Source organism: Atractosteus spatula, chromosome 3 (assembly GCF_055471065.1).
Source record: "Atractosteus spatula isolate fAtrSpa1 chromosome 3, fAtrSpa1.hap1, whole genome shotgun sequence".
NCBI lineage: Eukaryota > Metazoa > Chordata > Actinopteri > Semionotiformes > Lepisosteidae > Atractosteus > Atractosteus spatula.
Window position 1 is genome coordinate 26,765,142 of NC_142708.1, and position 27,169 is coordinate 26,792,310.

The following is a 27,169-nucleotide window of genomic DNA, read 5'->3' on the forward strand; positions in this document are numbered from 1 at the left end:
GGAACAGACCTACACCGTACATGTTCCATTTGTTTTTCCATTCTAGTTGAAGTACATAAATACTCCTTCAAATAGATTTAATTGACAAAATGTGTTTAACATTTACTGAAGCTTCCAGCCTTCTTGAAGTAGTCTACCGGTGGAAAATACAATAAACTAATATTACAAAAACAGGTACAGGTTAAGGGATAGATGAATCCTCTTGACTTTATTGTTTTTAATTTATTCGAAGACAATACGTTTACTGGGGCTATTGATAATGAACCTCAAGATACATTCCTGTACTTTAACCCTACAAGTGTGACACTGTATCTGACATACAGTATATCTTGTGTTCCCCCAGTATAAAAAGAAGCAAGTGCATCTTAACACAACAACTTATAAGAAAAAAATAATCTTGGGTAGGGAACAGGTAAAAGTTCTCAAGTTTCTGGATCAGTATCAGAACATGTTTTGCATTCTGAAGAGGTACAAAAGAAATACACTCTTCTTTTACTCTCTGTATACTGTATAACTATAATGTCTGTCTGAAACTTTAACATTTTCGGGTTCATTAGAAATGTAGTGCAAGTGGCACTTGACCAAGAACAGGTTGCTGCTATGATCTGGGTCAGCTGGATAGTGTTGCTACTTGATTGTGACCAGAATTCTCCAGACCTTAAAACTTGTGGCGGTGTACAGTACAATTACCTGAGCGCTGCTAATGTTCGGATTCATCAGCCAGGGTGAACATTTCTCAGTTCAAAGAAAAATAGCGACCCCTGAGGCGCCCTTGGCAACAGACTTGTATCACCTTCAATAGACACTGACCATTAAAGAGAAACAGCTTGACTGTGTGTGGCCGAGGGGTTCGTAGCTGTGAGCTGAGATGTGAAAAACATACACCTGCCAATTGCAAAATGGATGGCTGTAACAAACATAGCTGTGCATTCTAATTTTTTTTTAAATGCACCCCAGTTATCCCCACTTGTCTATCTTTCAGGAATTCGCAAGCAAGATTTATTTTGAAATGAGCATAGAGTTGTTCAATACATCTAACAAATCCAGGATGTTTCAGCAATTAAATTTTTACAAAATGACCACAAATTCAGGTTTTGATCTTACTGATTTTAATGTATCTACCAAAGCTAATATTATAGTTCAGAATGGAAAGCTTTTGTTTATGGACTGCTGTTTTTCACAACAGACTTCTTAATTGCTGCAGCTGGTCTGCACATAGCAGTTGTGCCTCTGTTATTAACATACTTGAATGCTATCATTATTTTGAGATCAGGATGCTGTAGGGTTTTGTTTTCTGGCCTCCCTCTAAATATTTATGTGTAATATTAGCTTCTTGAAAATGTGACAGGGTAGTTAGTATCTGCAACAAAGGACAAAGGTATTTATCTACTGTTCAGCTGGTAGGAAGACATCTAAAAATAGTGTTTGGATGTGTATATACTAGATACTGTACATGCACATATATTATAAATTAAGAACATAGTTTTTAAGGTAGACATGATACTCTATTTTAAAACTCCCTATAGACATTTCTTAAAGTTTTAGTTGTATCATGTTTCAGGAGGTATTTCGTAGTTCTTCATAGTTCGTAGATTCCAAAACTATTAATTTTGAAAGGGCTTTATATTTTGCACAACACCATACATGAACATAAAATTAAATTCATTACATTACATGTTATATCACTCAATCCTACAACTTTTTTACAAAGGATTGATATGAAAAAGTACACAAAAGGTGCAAAATACAGCATTATTTTTATAGAGCAGTGAGTTAGTTAAGGAAAGAATTCTGCCCAAGAAATTCTTTGTGTGGAAGAAGCAATCTTAGGTTCGCAAACCCACGATCATTTTTGCTTGATCAATGGAATAAGACAGTTGGACTCTTTTAGTCAACATCCTAAATATCCTGAATTCTCCCACCTGTCTACCTTTCGGCTTGACCCCAAGAAGACAACTGTGCAAAGACTGTTCTTAATACTCCTTTTCAAGACTGAAGGTCAGCTGTGCTGGCAGAGCTACCTGAGGATCTACCATCGATGCTGAACTCTCTCCACTCTAGCACTGGGACACTCCCAGGACAGAGCAGACAGCTGCCAGGTCAGACCACGGACCAATTCAGCGTGCTCTGTTCTCTCTACGGGAAGTGTAACTCACCAAGGACATTTGGCCAGCGGATCTTTGAGTATATACAATAACTTCTTTATTCACATTATTGTTCTTGAGAACTATTATAGTAGTTGAACAATTATTCCAAATACATTTGATGTTTAGTTCATGATATTTACTTGTAACTGAGAATATAAATGTGATGTCATTATTTGAGACTGATAAAAACTAAGAGGTACAGTAGACCATAACTTGTTAGTTATGGTCAATGTATAGTCAATGTATTTTAATGCTGAATTTATTAACTATTCTCCTTGAAATTGCTAAGTGAATGATCAGCCATTTGTATTACAGCAGATTGTTTTACAGATATATTCTATCAGGTTTGTTGTTTTTTATGCATATTTTGGTATTATATCAATAAATTGTATACCTGCATATTTAGAATCTGTGAGTAGCTTTATATCAATAAATTGTATAACTGCATATTTAGAATGTGAGAGACTGTAAATTATTATGTTTGATTGGTTTCTAAAAGCTATCATGTACTCTGACAATTTACCATTACGATTTCTGATTGTTACAGTAAATTAAAATGTTGTAAATTGCCAATGTTACATCAATAGTATAGTGACATCACCTGGAAGTCTAAGAATCAAAGCCATGCAAATTTTTCTTTGGTATAGCAAAATATTACCCATCAATGAGGTCACTGGAGATTAAAATTCTCATTCCAGAAGTAACAACGAAAACTATCATAAGCTACACATATGTTTATATGTTTGAGGCATAAATATGTTAGTATTAAAGTTAAGTATCAAGAAAAAAGATGTAAAAGGTGAACTTCAGTATTTGCTAAGCTTCTTGAGGGGAAAAATCAGAACATTACCCCCTAAAACAATCCTTACAAGCAATGCTCTGGTGTCCTGTAAGGATACCAGCCTTTACAATGCTGTGAGAACTGAACTTATCCTGTTGAAAGCAATCATTCTCAGTTTGCCTAGAGGGAGGTGATTGTGGAGGAGGGGGAAACTGTTAGATCAGACATAAGGTATACTGCATAAAAATAGACAAGCATCTTCCAATGAAGAGATTTAGAAATTTCTGTTCCATGATAGATAATACTTGTTTGTAACAACATTTTACTGTATATTTGGTTGCAGAAAGTGGTTGAGTTCGCACAATCTCTGTATGCCGTTCATTGTTTATTTGGTTTGGGTTTTGCAGTCTTAAAATCCAGATTAACACTGCCAAAATAAAATAAAATTAAAACATTTTTTTCTCAACAACTGAAAAACCATACCAACAAAACATTGAATCATTCAACTGGGACTAGTGCCACTTTCTCATGACTGAACACTTATCCTGCATTTTTTATTTTGTCCAGATTTTTAATGTTTTTTTTATATTTACAAATAATTTCACTTCAAATAGAGATTTAAAAATATGAATGCCCTTTTTTTGTGATTATTAGTTCAGAAAAAGGAACTCCATATTTAAAAGTAATCAAGTTCAAACATATACAGTACAGTATAGATCAATTTCTATTGTGATGCTTTATTGCCATTTACCAGTAGTAGTTTTTTTTTGGAACAGCAGAAGATTGTCCAGTAAGAGGCAAGCTGCATTCTGAAGAAATAAAGAAGAAATGTAATACATAGGAGAAAAAACAGAGCATTTTAGAAACACGTGACCATTGTGTATAGTAAATGTACCAAAATAAATGTCAAATTTTAATTACAAAAACAACAACACAAAAACATTATTGAAATGTGCCCTTCAATACCTAAAGGTTTGGATGACACATGAGGTACCCAGTCATGTTGTTGAAGATGACACCCTGGCATCCTTCAAGAAATGGCTAGATGAAATCCTTAAGTCAATTAGCTACTAGCAATGAAACGATCAACTGTAGATGAACCTTCTCTTGTTTGTAACCATGCTGATGTTATTATGTAAAAATGGAATGCTGCACTATAGAAAGAAGGTGACTATGCTCATTCTACTCCCATGGTAACTGGACTCATTGAAGATGAGGAGTCTGCCCCTATTTTGCTCCCCTACTGGGAATAAGAACTCCAGGAGAACAGGGACTCATGGGATGGACTACCATTCAATAAGGGTTCTTCATCCTACTGGGGTCCCTCTGTGCAAATGCTCACTCAGTTACAGGTGCTGTGTTATGATTGCTTGTCCACAGCTTCAGCTAACAAGGAGCCACAGCCACAGAAAACCACAGAGCCACACCCACCAGTCCACACTGCTGCAGACACACAACAAGAGGAGAGGAAACAAGGAAAACAAACACAGGCAATAGTCAATGTGCAAAAAGCAATGTGCTACACTTAATAAGAGTGTTCTAATGTCTTCAGTGTTTCATATCCCTTACAGTATAAATATTTTATAAAATAAACATTACATTACAATGGAAAATAGAAGAGGTTGTTTCAGAGTAGGAACTAGCACCATTTTAAAGTCACCTTTTATGCCAATTTAAAAAGAAAACAGACCTTACGTAATCAATTTCTTTGTAATGAGTCTCCACCTGTCAGGGAGCCTTTGCGCAGCTGGTGTGACTGTCCTTGCTGTTGGGTTTTACTGCAGATGTCTGTCTTGTGAACTGCCATCAGCTGATTTCTTCGGAAAGACGTGGTGGCAGGCCAGCCTGGGGCTGATGTTGCTTCACAGTAGTCTGTACTTTTCCAGAGGTTTTCCAGAGGTGACAAAAAAATCTTAACTAACTACAAAATAACTAACAATGTCCATGAAACTAGGCTCTGCGTCATATTTGATCTGCAGGGTGTGTGGCAAATAATATTCTTATCTATATTAAACAGAGCAGACTACAGAAAAACTGAAATGCAAATTCAAAGATCTTGTGAATATTAAACTAAATCGCATTTCACAAATCAGTAGTTTTGAAAGGGACAAAGTTACCTCTTTTTGTAGATGAGGTTATATAGTAATATACTGTACAGTAAAATAATGCAACATGTAAGACTACCTGAGTATTGTTCTTGTAAAATCTAAAACAACTTCAAATAACGGAATTAATTATGTCTGTGAATGTGTTATATACAATTCTACACAGCTAAAGATGTTTTATGTGAAATATCCTACTGTAAATCTAATGGTATTTGATTATTAGAACCTTGTTTACACAACTTTGTTTCACACAATACAACACAAACTTTCTTCTCAGATTTTTTTGCATGCGGAGAGGTTATAGAAACACAATGACTTATTAATAATATATAATAAATCTCTAAACCATTTCATTGGAACAATCAGTACTATACTGTATAAACTCTTGTTATTGTTATTGTGCTCTTTCCATTGTTATAAAAACAGTGCAATAGATGTCACAAATAATGAATACAGAGGTGAGCCAGGTTCTTGGGATAATTAATGCTTGAATGTTGCAGTAGTGACTTGCATGTCAACTTAATGTCAATCCAGCAACTGTCTCTCATCTGTTTGACTGTTAGGATGACTAGTAATGCTAGTCCAAAAAACAGACCTGCAGAAGGTTCAAAACACCCCAAAGACAACATACATATTTGTGCTTGTACTCTTGTAGACATTATTATGACCAGGTCCTTATCAAAACATCAGTGTTAGCTGGAACAAGAAAGTAATGCTATTCCCTGCAAATGGGAAAATGTCATATTCTCTGATGGAAATTATTTAATTTAATTGGAGGTTCACTATGTCCAGCTTTGTGCTTATTGATACAGTTCAGTTTCAGTGGACGGGGGAGTGAGTGTATGGCGTGCAATTAATGCTGAGTTTCAATCAGAACGTGTTGCTGTACAATGCTCTCAGCTCCCAATACTACATGGGCTACATCTTGGACCCAGTCCTCCTTCCACTTGACAGTCACAGATGTTTCAACACAACTATACTCACCCCAACACAGCACAGATCACAGTGGTATTCACTTATCTACACCATGCTCAAGCACTGGACTGACCATCACAATCATCCACCATACTGTAAAGGAGAAGACCTGTTGTGGAATTTGGGACGGTGGAGTTGGGTTGTTGTGCTCGACTGCAACATCCTGAACAGTGAGTGTCACAGAGTTGTTGCAGTCCTTGCAGCAACATTGTACAGCTCTCCCATAAGTCTCGGTTGATGCCTAATGGGCTTCAGGCATGCTTCGGGACACAAGGCGGTCACTGTTACTGTGCATTGGTGACCCCTGCACCCTAAGACATGTTACAACACAGCCATCTCATACTGTACCAGTGTGGATTTTTGGACGTGATCCCCTTTAAAGAATCGCATTCCCAGGGTCAGTCATAACCTGCTCACCAGCATGGGCACCGCCATGTCAGTGACCTCAAGCGCGTCACTGCTCCTCGGACACGCTCTCCAATGGCCGCTGGGAAACCTCTTCTTGTGGCATTGTTAAAATATTAAAAGCAACGCATTTGTTAAAGGGATCTTCATGGAATCATAAAAGGATTTATCAAATGGGAGTGCATTTGTATTGCCTCTCGAGCATGAACATGTTTCTTTATATACAAAATACTAATAAAGTACCTCATTATTTTTACATTCTGTACTTCAAACAGTAGTGGATAAACTCGTACACTAGAGGGCTAGTCACCAGGTGAGAAGCTGACAGGCCAAATAACTCAGCTGTTCACTCAAAGTGGTAATGTTAAATTGACCTAATTCTGTCATTTGCTCGAATGAAGTTAGCACTTAAATAGTATCCTTTTTGGCCACACTGCTAAAATATGATTGAGCCACAAAACACGTTTTATCTCCAAGTATTCAAAAGTAAGTGCAGTAATTCAAAAGTAAATTTTGCTCTTTATTTAGTACAAAGTAATTCTGCTTTTGTAATGCAATTATCATTGGTTTAATGCTTATATATAAGACATATTTATACTGTACATGCCTTTCTGTCAGATGTATTAAATTAATCATTTGATCTCATGTTTTTGTCTACAATTGAGGTGAGCTGACTGACTCACAACTGCAACAAATCCTGCAAGCAAGGGTCAGAGGGTTTCCTTTGAGGCACAAGTTGTTAGTTTCTTTGAGATTAAATCCAGTTCACATGTGAAGTCACTTCTGAAAGGAGAGCACAGTGGATGTGTTTTATGTATGCATTCTTATGACTGAGTATTGTTGCACTGATTTGCATGTAGAAGTCTTGGAGGGGAACCCTGTTAAAACTGAGTAACACTGCAAGTCCATTAATTGAGTTGTTCAGACACTTCAGGCACTTTGCAAATAATAGGTTTGAAAAAGGTGAAACACACATTTCTGGCATTTTTTGACTAAGGAACTAAGTCTACTCCAGCAGCTGATCAAACCTGGTGTACCATCCAGTCATCTGCTCCCAGGCCAGCCTGTACTCATCTATTGCACCTGGAGCTCAGATAAATCATAACCTTTTATCCTGTTATATGACCCCTAAAGCTCCACATGACAGTTATTGTGTGACTTCAAAATTGTCATTAAACGTCTTAAGAAAACCCAAACCTGAGCTGCGTCGGATACATCTACACTCTTGTCGAGAAAGTTCAAAAACACTCACAAATCTTTAGCTCTGGTAAACACCTGCTCAGAAATGTCCCCTCGTGCCTTTAATACATAGAGTTGCCATATTTCTTGAAAGGTTGATGATTGAAATTACAGTAGGGTCTTTCTTCTCTTTTCATCCTGCATTGACATGAATTCCATTTGGTATTATTATAATATCTGCATTTGCTGGCCTCTGATTTTCTTTAGAATTAGATAGAGAGGCACATCAGTGCTATGCTTTACACTGAGGTACAGTTGAGTTTCAGATGTTGAAAAACACAAGATAAGGACAGCCGACACATAAAGCAAGTTAGTTGTGACAGATTGTGCACTAGCAAATGCATACACAGTTTAGGCTTCTTGAACAGGCGCCCTGGCATTTTAGACTTGGAATGGCCTGTTGTGAGACAGGAAAAGATCAGACAAAATTGCTGAGGTCTGGTAGAGGGCAAGCTCTCTCTGTGCTCTTCCTATTGTTGAACTTCATTGGCTGTCACAGCAGGTCCAATCTTAGATTGCACAGGGCCTGAGGGGGAAAAAAAACTAGCAGATTTTACATGCTGCGGTGCTAGAACTGGCAGCCAAACGACTGAGGCTTTTTGAATTGGAATAGTGCCTGTCAGACCCAGGCAGCGACAATGACACTGAATTTTAGTCAAATTGATTCCTAAGGCTGCAGGACATCAGTAAACTAATGTTCTGTAGTGTAATGACTTATTAGGCTTTGTTGTTTGTCTCAGTGTGCATTTTTCATTTTTATGTTTGTAGTCATTTCTTTTTTTTACAAGGTTAGACTGTTGTGTCCCATTTTTATAGCCATCCCACAGATTTGTTGTGTCTTTTTATTACTTTACCAGTAGAAGGTTGATGCAGCTAATGTGACATTCCTTAAGGCTCTGCTCCATAAAACCCAGCATGGGTTTTATTAATTTACTGGAACTTTAGCAATCTACCCTCCTGAGAACCATGGGATACTCATAATAAGATAGCAGACACTTACTGTATGTACAGTATTTATCTTACATAAAATACAAATTGAGAAAAGAAAAACTCAACAGTTTTAGAATGAGGCCATAATGATGAAAGGTTCTACAAATCATTTTTCACCACTCAAACATGTAAGCTGTCTTTTAAACTTTCCTTTCATATTTGCTAATTTATTCATTAGATGTCTAGTGAATATCTATATCTTACATGCTAAGGTTTGAAGGTTCTGTGGAGCTTCCATTAACCCAACTTTCTTGATGCCCCATAGACTAGGCTCACTAGGACTCTAATCTGTAGTTATCATTAGAGATGCTTACTATTACATCTTTATTAAGATTAATTTGCTGAATACTTAATGAACTCACTGAAAGTATACTGTTATTAGAAAAGTCTAAGTTTAGGTTTTATTTCATAACTTTTTTACTTACCCCTCACAAAATGCAATACCAGTGACAGCTGTCTTACAGGACACATACAACTTTTAATCAACTGCTGTGAAAACAATTTTCAGTGGGTGATATTTTCAGACAATTTCCCTTTCCGCATCAAGCAATAAAGTCATAAGCCTGCAGTATGGAACTACAGTAAGTGGCAAATGCCATTTCTTAATTTAATCAAGATTGTCCCAAATGTTGCTTGAATTAATTATGCCTTTGCATTGTTTTAACTCTCAGCTTCACCTACTGTACAGTATAAGGCTGAAATGAGCCAGTCAAGTAGTTCAGAAATTAGGGACTCTACCCTACGCCAATAGCAGGTTGTGAACTCAAATCCTGAGAAGAACATTGCTGTTGTATATTTACAGTCTCATTGTTTCACTAAAATGCCCAACTGTGCAAGTGCTTTAGATAAAGCATCAGCTAAATAAATAATACTTTTGTGAAGAGCAGATGTATCTTGAAATATTGTTATACTAATGCTATCCAGTGTGATCCAGGATTGGAGAAGAAGAGTGAACAGATCATGCTTTAAAGTGAAGAAGATTTCAAGTGAAATTAAAAGAAAGCATTTAGCAAAAAGTGAATACCTGTCCCGAAGACATTATATTTTATAGATATATAAGATCTTAATAAAACAGAAGCTTAAATCTGTTGTCAACAGTGGTTTCCAATGTTTCTTCCACAAACGGTTAGTGTAAATATATTACTCAACTAAGTGCTACTGCAATATTTATTTCTATTGAATGTTAAAAATAGATTAGCCAAGTTACATTTACTAGATGTATATGTAGCCTATTATTCTATGTATTGTAATTCCATGCAGTGTCTAAAGCCCACACTGAAACAGCTTTGCAGCTAATGCAAAAAAATAATGTTTTTTGACAGTTGTCAAAATTATATTTTGAGCTATGCAATAAATTAAGTGATTAATTTCTCTAAGTTATCCAAGCACAGGGTTTAAAAATAAGAAGAGAAAAGAACCAACAGTCATGAATTTTACACAACAAAACAGCAGACAAAAATCTCAAGCAGCCCCAGAGACCAGGGACTCCAGAACAATTTACAATTGTGAAAAGTAATGAACAACATTTATAAGTTTATAAGTTTATAGAACTATGCAATAATACATTTTCAACCATCTTTGCAACCTTTTTTCAGCAGAAGGTGAATAAATACATTCCCTTCATAGCATTACAGTACCTTCCAAACCAGCTAGTAAAGCACAGATAAAAAGTACTCCAGGTCATAGTAACATTTTTATTCGCAAAAGATGTAAAACCACCTTTTATTGTAAGTGGGAAAAAAATCATAACTTTCAAATTTCTTTTTCTTAAGCGGATGAGATTAAATGAAAGTGAAACATGCACATGTCATTTTTACAGCAAGAAACCGTGTCAGTCAGGTTAACTGAAAATGAAGCAGGAATGTTATAAATTGCAATACTGCTTCAAATAACAGTGAAAGCACTAAATCACATAAATCCGAGTCAAGTAATGTTAATACTACATTTTGGAAATGTCATTCAACATGGGCTTCTAATAAAAAAAATGATATTACTGTTGTTCCAAATGTATATTTTAGATTATTTTAAAGTACAAGACAGCTGGACAGATTGTTTTACTGATAGATTGAAGGTCAATCACAATATCTATGGTATCAAATCTGAATCTGGCTTGTTCAGAACCATTTAATGCATTTTTATTTATGTGCGTGATAAATGTCCTTTTTAGGCTTTGCATGCTTTGTTTCCTAGAAATCCTTTCTTTCACCTCGAAAATGAAATGTTCATTTTTCTTGAATCTATAAGACTATGAATGCATTAAAAGGTTGCATGACCTTTGTTGTAGATGATTGCCAATTTGATCAAGGTACAGATAAGGCTCTGAAAAAATCATACTGCATTATTCTTCCTGACTTTATTGCTTAGACACATAATAACATCTAAAAAAATACAAGTATTAGGTTACATTAATACAAAGCAAATTTAGCCTTTTCAAAATAAAACTTCCACAAGATAAGACCATTCATAAGTGTATGATCAAATAATTGAAATTCATATTTTGATATTGTATTTTTGTTTCTTTGTGATACTGGAATGCGCAATATGAGCTCTATAATGTCACAATTAGCTGACAATGGTGTGTTTACTCTGGTGAACCAGCAGTATAGAAATACATTATTAATATTCTAATAAAGTTAATTGGAGTAGAGTGTTCAAATGTGATTTTAGTCAAGACGTCACAGGATTTAATCTGATCTTTATTTAATGATTTTGAAGTACTGTACATACAGTAGAATGGACATTTTGGATTTTGACTGTTCAATCATGCCAAAATATTTTTGATTTTCTTAAGCCATAAATGAGATGTATATTAATGCTTAATGTACAGTATATCACATACTGTATTGCAGTCTTTTAGAAATACTAGTTTACTAGGATATCAGGGATCTCTTTTTTTTATATTGCTTCCATTGAATACCATAACTTTAACAAGCTATACATACTGTAAACTATAGTAAGTAGACCCACTACAGGCCTGACATACAGAACAGACCTAGAAATGCAACTTTATGTGAGATTTTGGGTCTGCTAAGGATAAACTAAAAGATTTAAGTACATCTTTTCTTTTAATGAAGAAAATTAAATAGGATTAACTATACTGTCACTATGGAAATGTAGTCAGTTTTCATAACCTACTTATCTTAATTGCTCTGTATTTGCATGAAATTGTGTAAATTAGTCTCACAAAAGTTCAACGTGTAGTATCCAATGCATTTTTTAAATTTCTTGTATTCACCTGTTGCATTTTATTACTGTGAGTCTTCTCATTAGAATTATATTATTATTTGAATAAACTATAATATAGCTGACATACTGTATATAAAAGAGAGTTAACCCGATTTACATAGCAATCAGTCAATTCAAAGCACCAGTTTATTAAATATGTTTTATTCAAAAAGTTAATATAATAAAATAATAAATACAACTTATATTATACACTTACATGAGTTAATATTGACTTGGCAGTGATCAATAAGCAGTAATTGCACTAAGTATGTGAAGAAAAGAAAACTATATGTGTGACTAAGTCATGAACTGACATTTTTTATTATGTCTAAATCATTCCATTCTCTCAGGAACTGTGTTTCTGGACAGTTACCAAGCAACTTACAGTAGATGTGTATTATGTATATTTTATAATACAAAATGGTTAATGTAACTAAAGTCATTTGTCTGCTGAAAGGTTTACTCACTCTTGTCTCACATTTTATAACTATTCATTTGCAGTTTACTGTGTGAATATTGACATTTCAAGTCAAAATAGCACCTTGCTAGATTATAGTTTCAATTCAGTACTTCTGAAAGCCTCTAAAAACCCCTTTAAAGTGGTTTAACAATTTTAATATTTAGTTAATATTAAAGCTCCACTTAACTTGTCCCTGTTTGGAAGATTTGAAATTTGGATGCAAATTTGTTATCTGAAAAATGCCTTTGACTTTATTTTTCTTTTAGAATTACAATCCCTACCAGGGTTTAATTTAATTCTTTATTTAATACTTAAATAGAATAATTGAAAAAAGGAATATCTTTGTTATTTTTTATCCAAAGTCTTTTTCATTCAAACAATTCAATAAAACAATTTTATAAGTGTAATTTGCTATCTATAGATATAAGACTTGTAAAGGTAACAGAACTGCAAAAGGCAGGCACTTAGTCATAGTACAAATATTAGAAGCTGTCCTAATCTACTGTTCCAGTAACTGCTCAAGTGTTTCAAGTACCGATGGGATTGCCAAACCCACAGTAGATGGACTACAGTAGATGCTGATAGCATGCCACCACTATACAGGCAATCTGTTTGCTTCAATGCAATGCCTTAAGGAAACTCTGAATTTATAGAGGTCAGGAAAAAATGAAAATCAATACTGCTCCCAGCTATGTTTATAATAAAGGGTTCCCAAATGGCTTAAGCAGTGAAGGTTTTTTTTGAGGTACATATGTAATGCGTTTGAGCCTGTGTCATGTCACTAGCTGACCAACTAGTATTCCCTTGTCCATAACTGCCTCTGCATAGGGTCTGGGTTTGGACCTTTCTTGGGTGTGTGCGAAAGAGCAACCCCTGTGACTTCCTAGGTATCTGTATCCGGTGTGAAGAAGGCTCCACAACCGAAACGTTGTGTTTCCTTTCTTTTCTTTTCAGCATGGAATAAACCCTTTACCTGTTCCTTTGCAGCCTACGCATGCTGATGCAGCTACCTGCTACTAAAAAGATGTAAATTTACCTGTTGTGGAAGATTTCTGTTGTCCGTTGCAGGAGCAGGCTGAAACATAGAACTGTTTGTTTTGTTAGGTACAGTATATCAATATTGTAGTTACCTTGCAACCCACCTACACTTTAGGCCAAAACCACACTCAGGGTTAGTGCTTGCTTCTATAGTGCCCTCTTGTGGTCTGGATCCACTATACAGTAGCTGTTTCAAAACATTTACCCCTCAATCTCAAGGCAGGATTCCCCATGGATGGGACAACTGTCCATCAATGGGCAGACACACAGACACAAACACTCACTCACTACATAGTGGCTTTACTGTTTTGCTGTTTGAAAACGGCTTTCAATCAGAAGTGTTGACACTACCACCTAGCTTATAATCAAATTGCTGCTGATTTCCAACAGAATATCTGTGTACTTTGGCTGTACTGTGTAGTACCCTGGTTATTTATGCACCAGGTCTGAGATGACCTGGTGGCCTAAAGAGTTGATGTATGACTGGGCTGTAAAAACCTGTCTGCACTTCCAAAACCTTCATTGTGGGTTCAGGAGTCATCCCTGTGAGTTAAGCTGCACAAATTCAACTGGCAATTCAAAATTGAGTATGATGTTACACAGGTCTGTGGGTAACTGAGATTCTCAGGCTAGGTTATGCTCTATGGGCTGTGATCGGTACAAGATGGTGCTTTTTACAGACATAAAGGCACTGCCTCAAATAGTAGACGTTTTAGCATTTATAGTACCTTCCAACATTTGATATCACATTATCTTTTGCTATTGCCCATAGGAAGTTCCATAAATATGGTTATACCCATTTGCTCTCTTATAAGAGTAGGAACCATCAAGTGTCTCCTTCATCTTTGCACACACTTGGTCCTCTCTTTATGTTCTCTCTAACTGTCGCTGTCAAAAGGCAGGGAAGCATTGCTAGACATGGTAGCTTAATTTGTCCTGAGAACAAGTAGTTGAACCGGACTGCAATAAAACCATGAAGGACATGATGGTTCAAACATCAAACAGGAAACACTGATGCAACAACGAACACTAAAACACACTAATGTCATATTTCTTTACTCTATATGTCACCCAACCACCAACGGTTTGATGGATGACTAGGCTTATATGGTAGTTTCTAAGCAAATACATCCAAATTGTGACAAAGAAGGATTGAAAAATCAATCTTCCCGTAAATTTGATTTCACCCCCTCCTTTCCAGCCTTCAGCTGGTTTCCTGACTTTGTCAGGGATTGTCACTGGACAAGCATGCCGTGATCTGAATATATAGAGCTGTAGTGAGGGCCAAAGGCCAATGATTCAACATTAACAATGCACTACTTAATAAACATGTACAGTATATACTCATACTTCTCCTCTGGAATGGATTTGTAACATGTATCCAAAGATATGTCTCTCATTAGCACACTGTCCTTTCACCACTGACATTATGTATACTTTCCTAGTCAGCCAGGACATCAGCTTCGTCAAGAATCACATATCTTTCATTTGTGACAGAAAATGTAAAAAAATGCATTAAGCAGTATTTAATGCCTCACCATATGTTTTAGAGGGCGGCAAAGCTGTACTCGTGCATCATATGTGACAGCATGTGACAGTAATTGTTTTAATTAGCTGTAGGCAGGTTGGCAAATTAATGAGCTAACAAAGGCCAATCAAAAGTAAGCTGTCTTTATTGGAAATTGTTTCAGAGGTGTTGAGCGTAACTTCGGAAATATACGTTATGTGTTATACCTGATAGAAGTGCTGCAACAATGATTGCAATGCTGTCCTAGTGGGTTGATGAATGAGAAGAAAACCTTGATGAAAAACTGTTCGTGAAAAAACTTTTTAGCTGTGCGTGACATTGCAGCTGTTGTTGAATGCCGTACAGAGGCTGTTCGATTAATTCTTAAGTTCAATTAATGTTCTTAAGAGACAAGGCTGGCCACAGGTATTTGGCTGTTGCTGTTGTTACACTGTAGTCATGCAGTTTTGTTTTCAGAAGGTGCACAGAACTTGATGGTTTTTTGTTTTTACAAAAAATTCATGAAGCAAACTTTCTCTTAGACAAACTTTGGCAAAGTGCAGGAAGCAAGGACAAATTGGAAGTTACTTTCACGCAATCTCTAACTGTGAAGTAATTTCAGTGACCTTCATTTTCTTTATCCTGTTATGAAAATTTAAGGGGTCCATCTTAAAATGAATTTTGTTAAAATGATAAGTTCAAATGTAGTAAGATTAGTTTCTGATTGAATGTGATCCTCTAAAGATACAGAGAAGACATCGAGAAATCATAAAAGTATGTTTGCACCAGTATGGCAGGAACATTTTAATTTTTAACTATTGCAATTGGTTTAAATTGTAATACTACCCCCAAAACAAACTGTTTGGAGTTTGACAGTGGACAGTGGACAGTGGAATAAAGCTGAGGTAAATAAAACAACACTGAATAAAGTATTATTTACACAGCTTTTATGCACATATTTCTGAGCTGTTTTTGCATCAAACTATAGAGTGATTTTGTATGATTGTATTACAGTAATGTTAAATACTATGATTGTAACAATGTCAAATCTGTACATTTCCTACATGACTGTACCTGAACTTTATAGAAAAACTGGACCACTTCTTCACAGAACTCCTGTTAAAGATTGCAATGAATCTACTTTTGTTATAACATGATGCATGAGGTTAAAATGAACAGTGATGAATTGTTAGTTATGCTTTCTCTTGGGACTCAATAACTTGTATTTCTCTTTAAAAATAAATTGTTTTATAAGCTAAAATCTACAGTAATCTATTCTGACCAAAAATAGAAAAAAATAATTCACTGTTTCATCTTCTGAATATGAAATAGCGATTATGTTCATTCCTATGATATTTCAGACTTTCTTTGTTTGATCATGAAATTCTATATTAAGTGTGAAAAAGGCCTCATAATGTCTCATCTCTAAGATGGAGACGCATTTTCCCAGTTTTGTGTAACAAGAGAAGTATGTTAGCTTGTTGTAATAATAGAAACAGCTATTATTGGCAAAATGATGTCCCGCCATTGTTAATATTTTAGGTTCATAGCCTTTTGAAGAGTATATACAGTATAAATAAAACAACAGCAGCAACAATTTACAGCACAACCCTGTATTCATGAATAAACTGTATTATACAGCCACCATAAAAAGATTATACCACCCACAAAATCCCCATACAAAATGTAGCTTTAAGTACTAATTTAAAGCTATCCATGAAGGTAAAAACAGTGATTAGGCCTATCATGGAATTACATTTTATTACATTTAAATTTCTGCTTTTCAGTCTCAGTATGGAAAATATCACAATTTTCAAGTCAGTGCCACTTCGTCTTTTTCTCATTTCTCTGAAGACACTGTTACAGCTGCATAGCAAATGTTCTTTCGCTAATGATTTTAATAACTTTTAGTCATATAAATCATACAGTGAAAAGAATTCAACTTGTATTTTTTATCCACGTTTAAAGTCTTATGTGTAATATTCTGTTTATGAACCATCATCTTTTCTATTTCACAGGTCAAAAAATATTCTTAACTTCTATCTTATCATTATCATAGGAATAAGAGTTTATTTGTAAATGTAGTGTCGAGGACTAGTGTCTGGTGTGCCACTGGGTGGCGCTATGTCTTAGTTAATGGTAACCATTCAATGTCACAGCCAGTGGTTCTGCCTCAATGTGGTGAGAACTCCATTTTGTCTTGTGAGTGTGAGGCACTGTAAATTGTCTTCCTGACAATTTTCAAATAGGAACAAGTAATAGGTTTATTCCATGCTGAAAAAAAGAAAAACATTCTTCAGGTGTGAGGCTCCACGGCCGAAACATTGTGTTTTCTTTCTTCTTTTTTTCAGCATGGAATAAACCTATTACTTGTTCCTTTGCAGCCTATGCATGCTGACACAACTACCCACCTGAATTTTCATATAGTATCTTTTTGTAACTTCCCTATCCAAGAGTACTGTATCAATACAGAACTTTATTCTGATCATTAAAAAGTAAAAGAATCATGTGTGTGTGGTTGGAACACATGAAGCGCAGTAACGCAAGGTAACGCAGTTATTCAGTGTGATTAAACTGTGAACGATTTCCAAGAAGTGTGCTCAGGAGTTAAAGTTTCCTTATTTTGTGCTGTATGCCAAGTTTGTTCAGGGCACATGCAGTATGCACTGTGTTGCGAGCTGATGTAATTTTGTTACACTAATGTGCAATTCTAATGCAGGACTCAATCTATTCATCTATTAAAACACCATACAAAAATAAAATAATATAGACACTCCATTCAGACTGCTTTACAGTAATTAACCTGTAATTCCCCTCCACTACCACCCATATGGAGCCCCTACCTCGAAGATGCAACAAAAGCCAAAGTGCACCAGTAACACTCACCACACGTCAGTGATGAGAAGAGTACAGTGATAAAGGCGATTCAGAGAAGGGGATTATTAGGAGGTCATGATTAGTAAAGACCAGGGGGAAATTTGGACAGGACACAAAGGTTAACATCCCCACTCTTTTCAAGAAAAACAGAGTCAGTAACTCAGTTTTATGTCTCATGCAAAGGATGGTGCCAGTATTTCTGACAAATTATGCCATACAAGCTCCTAGCTCCCTGTATTTAGTAGTGATCTATATTTGTGTTTTCTTCTGCCCCAAATGTTCCAAAATGTTCTTCACAAAATGATTGATTCATTGCTTCTTTACTGAGTCTTCACATACTAACATGTTCGTATCACAAACAGCTGCTGGTAGCTAATAAAATATTTCTTTTTTAGGATCCCATGACTCTTTCAGCTTCTACATTGATGAAGCCTCCCCAGTTGGGCCAGAACAACCAGAAACCGTCCAGAACTTTGTCTCAGTTTTTGGAACAGTGGCCAAAAAACTGATGAGGAAATGGCTAGCCACCCAGACCATGAATTTCACCAGCCAACTGGAAGCGGGGATTCGGTTCTTTGACTTGCGCATTTCCACAAAGCCTCGAGACCCAGACAACGAGCTCTATTTTGCCCACGGGTTGTTCAGTGCAAAAGTAAAAGAAGGCCTGGAGCAGATCAACAGCTTTTTAGCTTCCCACTTGCGTGAGGTAGCATTCTTGGATTTCAATCACTTTTATGGGATGCAAAATTCCCACCACGAGAAGCTGGTACGCATGCTGCACGAGGTTTTTGGGAACAAGCTGTGCCCAGCCATTTTCGCCCAGGAGGTGACCCTCAAATACCTGTGGGAGAAGGAGTACCAAGTTCTGGTATTTTACCATAACCCGGTCGCTCTAGAGGTGCCCTATCTGTGGCCTGGTCAGATGATGCCGTCTCCATGGGCAAACACCACCGATCCTGAAAAGCTCATTCAGTTCCTGCAATCTACTGTCACCGAGAGGCGCCGCAAGGGCACCTTCTTTGTCTCGCAGGTGGTGCTGACTCCCAAAGCAAGCACGGTGATGAAGGGTGTTGCCAGTGGCCTGAGGGAAACCATTACCGAAAGGCAAGTGAAATATAACTGCACAACAGATTGAGAACAACAGTGTCGCGGTTTCCCTTCCTGGTGCTTGAGCTCACTAGCAGTGTCATTCTAAGAGAGCCCCTTCGCTTTTTCTCATGGACGTGCGCAGGCTTTGCTTTGTTTCGTAAGTTGGAAGGATTGTGCGATACGCACCACGCACACACCATGTTTCCCAACCAATCTATAATTGGATAACCAAAAATGATGTATCCTTTAGAAATTGCGGGTAAAAATTGTTATTTGCTCGCCTCAGTTTGCCTCTTTAAAAATAGTCTTTCCACCTAGAGTATTTCCTGCTCATGACTGTAAAAATGTAAAGGGGTCTAAAAGATAAGTATGTGAACTAAGCATATATATTGTTCACGAATTAGGATAACTATAATAAAAAGTTAAAAAGAGATAAGATTCCCCCTCCATTCCACCTTATAACTTTTCACAATAAATATGAATTAGCCCCCCCGTAATCACTGCTCAGTAAGTCTGTGCTATCCCAGCATCCCCAGTCCTCCTCTATTGCAGTTGCCCATTCCTGCACCTTACTTTGTGAGAGTGTGTGGGGGAGATGTGTATAGGGCATATTATTTTTCTTAACAGAAAACAATAAATACTCTGTCATATAGATTCAGTGATTACTTGCATGTTCATTGGGATCAATCGATACTCAAATATATATTTTTAAATTTTATTAATAAAATACAATTTCATACAGAACTAAAGAGAGTATGCTGTAGGGATGCAAGAAGTCACAGAGCAGTTCAGTGAAGCTTTGAAATGGAGCAAACTGAGGATACAGAAATGCCACTGCTAGGCTCTGAACTCTTATTTTAAAATGCTCTAAGCATTTCAAAGAAATTCTTGCACCTCAGAACATTTTAATGAGTTACAAAAAGTGATAGTATTGTTTTGACCTAGTGTGTCTTCAACCTTCCTGTTATGCTAAAATGTCTTATATTTTCTCTGCATGTCCTCCACACGACAGGTGTCATGCCTATCTCCCTCAGCGTGCACAGAATTGAACCAAATTTAGAATGAACCCTACAATGAATAGGCCAAACTCTACTATTCAATTGAGACTGTTTAATAAAGTAACATTATAGATGATTAAATAAAGTTGAATAAAAATAAGCTTAAATCAGTAAATAACCTTGAAATGAAATTGGCGTCATGTTCTGTTAATTAAATTATCCTTCAAGTTAGTTCTTCAGTATCTCAGTGCTACAATGTTGTAGTAAGGCTGCAAGTCATGAGGTTTTAGACCTTTCTGGAAGCTGTTTATTTTTCATTATGTATTATGTATCTCACACCTGGACATATGGCAGTACCAAAATAAAGGGGGGTCTCAGGCTTACATGGAAGTTGACTCATACTTTTAAATAGCAGAGAAACAGGCTATAATGCAACACTAGAATATGTGTGATTACCGCTGATGCACCATTAGCTGAACAGGTTTGATAGAAACCAAGGCTGAATTCATATGTTCAAACTTCTATAGCATTTCAGGCTTAATTAAAGTGCTAAAATATATTTTAGAAGAAACTAATTAGAGAGGTGCATAGAATAATAATGGAAAGTGGCTTTTTAAAGGAAGTCTTTGGTAGATAGAATGTGATAAATGGTGACAACGTGTAATTTTTGCTTAAAGTCTAATATGATGATTATCTTTTAAAAGAAATCGAACACTTCTCCTAGTGGTATCTTTTATATATACCTGTACACTGCCTAATTATTTGACTGAAGAAGTAGGGAAAAAAAAGCTGCTCATGTCAGTAAGAAGGTCCTAATTATTTCAGTAGCATTTGAAAAGCACATTGTCTTGGGGCGTAGATGTAACCTTGACTCACTGCTGCTGTGCTAACAGAATTCGGAGATGTGTGGCTGTCAGAGTGGATTCAGGCTATTTGACACTTAAAATTAACAATGGAGAAAATGCCTCAGGAAGTTTTTCGGGAGGTTCTGTTATCCTGCCCTTTAAGAGCGCCTTGATCTTCTCCTGTGTGTCTTTCTGCAGGCTTATACACTTAAATTTTCCTTTTGACATATGCCCCTTTTTCTTTTTAACTCAGATAACACAATCTGTATGAGGAAGCCTGATATTGGCTGTGATTTCTGCCTTAAATAACACAAGAAGCATAGTAATATCCTCTCTAATTTAAAATCAGGTTTCCCCTCACCATCAAACATTAGATTTTGCGTTTGAAAATAATTTAAAATTAGGAATGTTGATTAATAATCATACATTTTATTTTAGTATTTTAATTTTAAAATAAAATGCATACATATCATGGAAATAGATTCTGTGTATTGTGTACAGTATATCCATACAATGTCATTGTGTTACTTTTAGAAGAAAAAAAATATAATTGAGGCTTCAGAATTTTGAGTTTTAAATTGCTCATCATAAACCATTATGTCTAAGAATGTGAAAATATTAATACCAGGTGAATAACAATATCTTTGAAGTTCTACTCAAAGCATTATGCAATCAACCTAGGTTTCAATAATTATGTCCTTAGGACTTGTGTTTGAAGAGATGTATCTGTCAAGAGCAGTGACTAATGGGAGTTGCTGATTTTATTGGCAGCTGAGAAACAAGAAATAGACTTGTACACCCACTCACCTAATCACTAACAAGATTTATAAGCTCTGCATGTCTTTTCAGGTCTGCCATAAAAAAGTTGTACTATTCCTCTCCTGTGTTAAATGACCATGGATAAATTATTATGAGCCAGTATCCAGGGAATCATCATGTTTTTGTAATTTGTGAAACATTTTCTCATACTATGGTATTTTAAAACACAAAGTAAGAATCAAATGATAGTGTTAAGGGGGCAGAGTGGTAGCTCTGTGGCTAAGGATCTGCACCTGTGGCTGGAAGATTGCCAGTTCAAATCCTGCAGCTGGTAGAAGAATCCTACTCCATTAGGCCCCTGAGCAAGGCCCTTAACCCCAACTACTCCAGGGGTGCTGTACAATGGCTGACCCTGTGCTCTGACCTCAAACTTCTCTCTCCCTGTCTGTGTGTCTTTGTGTCTCATGGAGAGCAAATTGGGGTATGTGAAAAGACAAATCCCTAATACAAGAAATTGTATATGGCTAATAAAGTAATTAAAAAAATAGTGTTTATTTTTTGGAAGAACTTTTGTTTGACTCCTGAGTTTTCAGAAAATTAGAAAACACTGTAATTCACTACAATTTCACAATTATGTGAAAACTGCACATGTTAAAACCCAATGTTTGGACTCTGATATACACTTATTGCCTTGCTTGTGGCTTTTTTTTGTTTCTTACAGGGCCCTTCCTGGGATGATGCAATGGGTTCGCACCCAGAAACCTGGGGAAAGTGGAATTAATATCATCACAGCAGACTTTGTGGAGCTGGGAGACTTTATAAGCACAGTCATTATGCTGAACTACCTTCTAGATGAAGAGGAGGAAAACGCTACTTGATCAGGTTACTAGGTCACACAAAGGAGATTGTTCTTGCATTCTGTGGATTTTTTTGGGGGGATTCACAGTTCCTGCAACTTTAGGGCTACTAGTGTTAGAGTGGGTGGGGGAGGGTCATGTTATAATCTGTATTCAGTACATTGCCTAAGCTGTAAAAAGAGAAAACTGCTTTTCTTTTGCTTTTATTTTTGGGATAAAGGGCAAAAGGTGTTACTATGCTCTGCTTTTTCTCATCAGCATTGGTAACTGCTACAACATCGAGTATTATAGTGTAATTGCCAGCTTCTGCATCTGTTTTGAGCCAAGGCACCATGAACGCAGTAAAGGGAAAGCATGTAAATGGAAGAAAGTCTGGTTATGTAACACAAGGTAGCAACTTTGGTTGAAGTAATGAATATATTTCAGTACAAAATCATGTATAATAAGACCTTGATCAGCAAGGCTTGATCTATCCATATAATAATAATTATTAAAGGCTTTAGTTCATGGCAGTTTTTTATTCATCATGACTATGATTAGTGGATAAACAGATATGTTTTTATGTTGGATCTTAAAATAGGCTGGACATGAATAGATGTAAATTTCAATCATCCTGTGGTGATTATATACTGTATACTGTATATGTAACTAACAAAGCATTTTTTCTGTGATTACCATATCAGGGAATTTATTTGATTGTTTTTTTTATTGAACTTTTAATTCATAAGCATTCATTTTTGTGCATATTCCAGCCTGGATTTTATGTAAAATGTTTCTGAATAGGGCATTCAATGCACCAGCAATTGCAGGAAAAATACGCTTTCATTTTAAAAAATGAAAGAAGTGATGGATATAAGCAGGCTATTTTTCCTTCCCTAAAGTATACATTCAGAAATCACAGCTATATTTACTGAAGCTACATGAAATATTACTCATGCTTTATTGTACAATGTGAACATACTAATTTTGGTAGCTGTGCAAAAACTCTTGAATATTTACCAATGAGTTCAAACAAGTTAGTTAGGCAAACCCAGACCCAATGCGGCTGTCACTGAGATACATTATATACGAAAATAAATGTCATTCTGTGTAATAAAGTTTTTAATTTAAATGAACTATTCTTCAAAATTGTATTTAAGTGACAGTTGCATTGAAAAAAATGTTTTCAGTATTTGACCTCATGTTCATGAATTCTAAATTTAGTACGAAGGAAATGTAAAGAAATGATCATCAGCATTAGCACTTTATGAACATATTATTAATTACATCAGTTTCAAAAATCAATTCAATAGCAGTATTTGCAATTTCAATACCTGGATTCCTTATGAACACATTGGTTTTAAACTGATACTTAAAAAAATATGTCCTGAATTTAATCTTTAAATCACAGCAGTCTTTTGCTTGATCCAAACATTGCATTTTCATATTTCAGTATCCTTTTAGTGAAAAAAACGATGTAGTCCAGAATTTCCAGACTGTTGCAAACATTAACAAAACATTATCACCACCTACTGTTCAGATATTTACACTGATTTTGGCAACTCATTAAGAAAACACATTCAAAATGAGACAATGCAGCCCAACATTATCTGGTAAAGTGTACTGTAGGTGCTTGTTGTAATATAGCGTGTAATGTGTGTTAAGTATACAGTAGCATAGTATGAAGTATCAGCAACTTGAAATGGGATTCAATCATCCAAATTCTAAGCAGGACCGCTCTTTCTCCAATTTGAATAACACAAACCATTCACCCATTTTCCAGTTGCAAGTCACAAAGCCAACACTTGATGGTAGGTTTCCATTATATAGAAGCCAGAAGCCGATGGAAAATAAAAGGCTGCCATCAACTCCAGGGTTTGTAATTTGCTGTTGCCGTCTGGATCAAATGACACTTATAAATATACACATCAATAGATACTGTAGGTTACAGAAGAAATATTTAGCAACATACAGTATGTCTACTGAACAACACCCCCACTAATAAACAGAAACAACTAGAACACATGTTCTATACAGTTAGATTAATGTATCTACTTTATTACACATTCTGAATGGTGTACAGTACTGTATGCATGTGTACTTTCAATTTAGAAGTCATTTGGACTAAGGGGGCACTGAAATTTTGTTTTCAGTTTTGAACTATTATGATAAAAACTAAATACCAAGAAGTATTCTTCAACGCATTTAATATCATGATTAGGAAAAGAATGTTAGTCATAGCTGGACTATTTATTTAAGAGAAATAATTGAAATAATAATTGAAATAAAGTGAGATAGAAAGTGAAAAAGTAATTGAAAGAAAGTAAGAATGCATAAGACAATGGAAAAAAAAATAATGCAATAAAAGTAGTCCATTTATTTTGTTTCTACCAAGATCTGAATCATGTAGGATTCACAGAAATCTGAAGTTTAAAATAAAATTCAGAAATCTAATTTTAGCTTCAAATTAAAATTCCTGCTCAAGAGCTGTTAATATTCTTGAAATAATGGCATTATTTAAGTACAAATTTGTAAAATACTGTATTTATGAAAAGCCAAAAAATAACTTCCTAACAAACCTGCATTTTATGCTTTTCTTTTAATACAATATTAAAATTCTCAACAAATCCTCAACAATAAAATAGTGATAAAAATACCAATGACTGATATTTTGCACCTATTTCTAAGGAAAATTCTTTACCATGATTTGATCTGTTAAACATCTATTATAAGTTCTGTTGATCTCATTGATAAAGCCTCCAATATAGTATATTTTACCTTTGTTGGCAGCTGTTTGTAATCTGATGTGATAGAGATGGGTGGTATTTTATGAATACTGTACGGTATGTCTTTTTTCATGTCATTATCCTTTTTGGACACCAGTGCTACTGCTAAATGCTAGGGATCATGTCCTTTTAGGGTAGGCCACATAAGTTGTAAGATAATAAGTGTACTTGTTAAAAATACATTAGTTCAAAAAATGGTATCTATGAAAGTTGCATTTTCTTGAGTGTGATGTTTTAATGTCTGTGGTATGTGTGTGTATTACCTATCTGTAAATAATAATGACTTGTTCAAAATTACAATTAAATCAATATGTGAAATAAAACATTGAAAGGTTTGCTTTGCCACTTCCTTTTACAGTACTTGACGAGAAAATATGTTTTGGGTTTTGAATACATTGACAGAGTTGCTTGATGGATAATAATTTCAGTTTTGAATTATATGACTAGTGTCAGTGTCCCAGAATGTAACAGTTGCTTTGGGCTAGAAAAATATAAATTAATTTCTGAGTTAGAAAGAACAAACAGAGGTAAGTCTGCAAATCATTTTGCAATACGAACTTCAAGACTGTTAAAAGCCCAAGCAAAGATAGTACAGTAGCTACACGGATATGACATTTATTTAGAGTAATATACTTTTAGGTAATATTTGGCAAAACCTAAAAGCAAACACTTTATATTAGGGGTTACAAATAACATTTCTAAACATTTTATAATAAGGAATGTTTTAATAAGATATTAATACAGAGTTTATTGTGCAATAGTTCCATCTTATCAACTAATCTCCAGTCCTCAAAAAAGCCTGAACTGTGCCAGTAACGCTAAGCCTAGGGTTATTTGCAGAAGGTAGCTTACTCCATATACAGTATAATACTTATAAATGTATTACAGACTGATACAGTATATTATCCATTTTTAGTGTATATGAAATGTGATTTTCCAACCCCTAAACTAAAGTATAACCAATAAAAAACAAATGTATTACATTTTTCACATATTCAATGGGTTAGTGTTATAAATATATTATTGACTAATGTGTAGGAGACTGTATAATTAGGTATGGATATTTCAGAGGCTCATAATACAAATACAACATTGAAACCTACAAAAACGTTAAGTGATATAGAAGTTTCTTCTTCTGAGTAGAAGTAGTGATCTGAAATGTTATCTGAGAACACTAGGAACAGTACAATTTTAAGATTTTTTAATAAATTGTGGGTTGTAAACATTATAAAAACATTATTTTTAAAGTTTTCTGATCTTCAATTTCCTTTATATTAATCTTCCATTAGACATTTAATGGATTTAAGGTCTTCAGGAAAGTTTTGATTTATTTTCTTAAGAAACAATTTAAGTTTCTACCCTTTGTAACTAGTTCTAACTAACACATTCATTTTAAGAAGGAAACATTTTTAAATGTTTATATAAAATGTAAACACACTTTATCCTTTATTTTGCTGGTTTTATATGGAAAACTATTGTGTGAATAGCCTATTCCACTGATTGCTATTTCATGTCAGGCTAAATAAAGCCTAATGGCAGATTTCAGCTACAGATTGGTTGAAAGTCAATGTATTTTTGTTTAATATGTTTTTCTGTTTTGCGTTATTGATGAAAAGTCAACTACTGTTATATCTTGTAAGAGTGACTTTGTAGTAAAACTGTAAGTATAAAAAGAGACTTCCAAGTTGTTATACATGAAACAGACAAATCAATTAAAGTTTTAATGCCTGTACTGTGTGTCTGTTTGTATTTCTTGAGTGAAATTATTTATCAGGTATAAAAAAAAACGAATAAAATGTGCAAAAGAATACGAATATTGTTTAATTACAGTACATGATTAAAAAAAACTAGCATTCATGTTTTTCTCCCAGCTTAATTCTGATGCTTAAGACATAAAATTACAAAATGTGACTCCCATGTGGTTCACCCAAAGTGCGAATGTTAAGCTCTGCAGTATATAGACTTTGTAAGTTCTGAGCCTGGTTATGTCTCCAGTCAACTGTGACCAGGATTACCAGGCTGAGTGCTGCCAAAGAAAAGGTTGGGATTAGTTGGGACTACAGTACCTGTAATGGGAGCCCAGACCCATAGTTCTGGACCCTAGGCA

The 27,169-nt window shown here is 35.3% G+C and overlaps 1 protein-coding gene across 1 annotated transcript in view; it reads left to right on the plus strand.

Moving 5' to 3' along the window:
- The window catches only part of plcxd3 (phosphatidylinositol-specific phospholipase C, X domain containing 3), a 34,298-nt gene extending 7,510 nt beyond the window's left edge, over window positions 1–26,788 (plus strand). The window contains exons 2-3 of the mRNA XM_088911003.1: window positions 18,145–18,853; window positions 22,162–26,788. Of these exons, the coding sequence (XP_088767129.1) occupies window positions 18,145–18,853; window positions 22,162–22,318 (866 nt within the window). The 3' untranslated portion in view covers window positions 22,319–26,788. The remainder of the gene's footprint in view (window positions 1–18,144; window positions 18,854–22,161) is intronic.
- The last annotated feature ends 381 nt before the right edge of the window (window positions 26,789–27,169 follow it).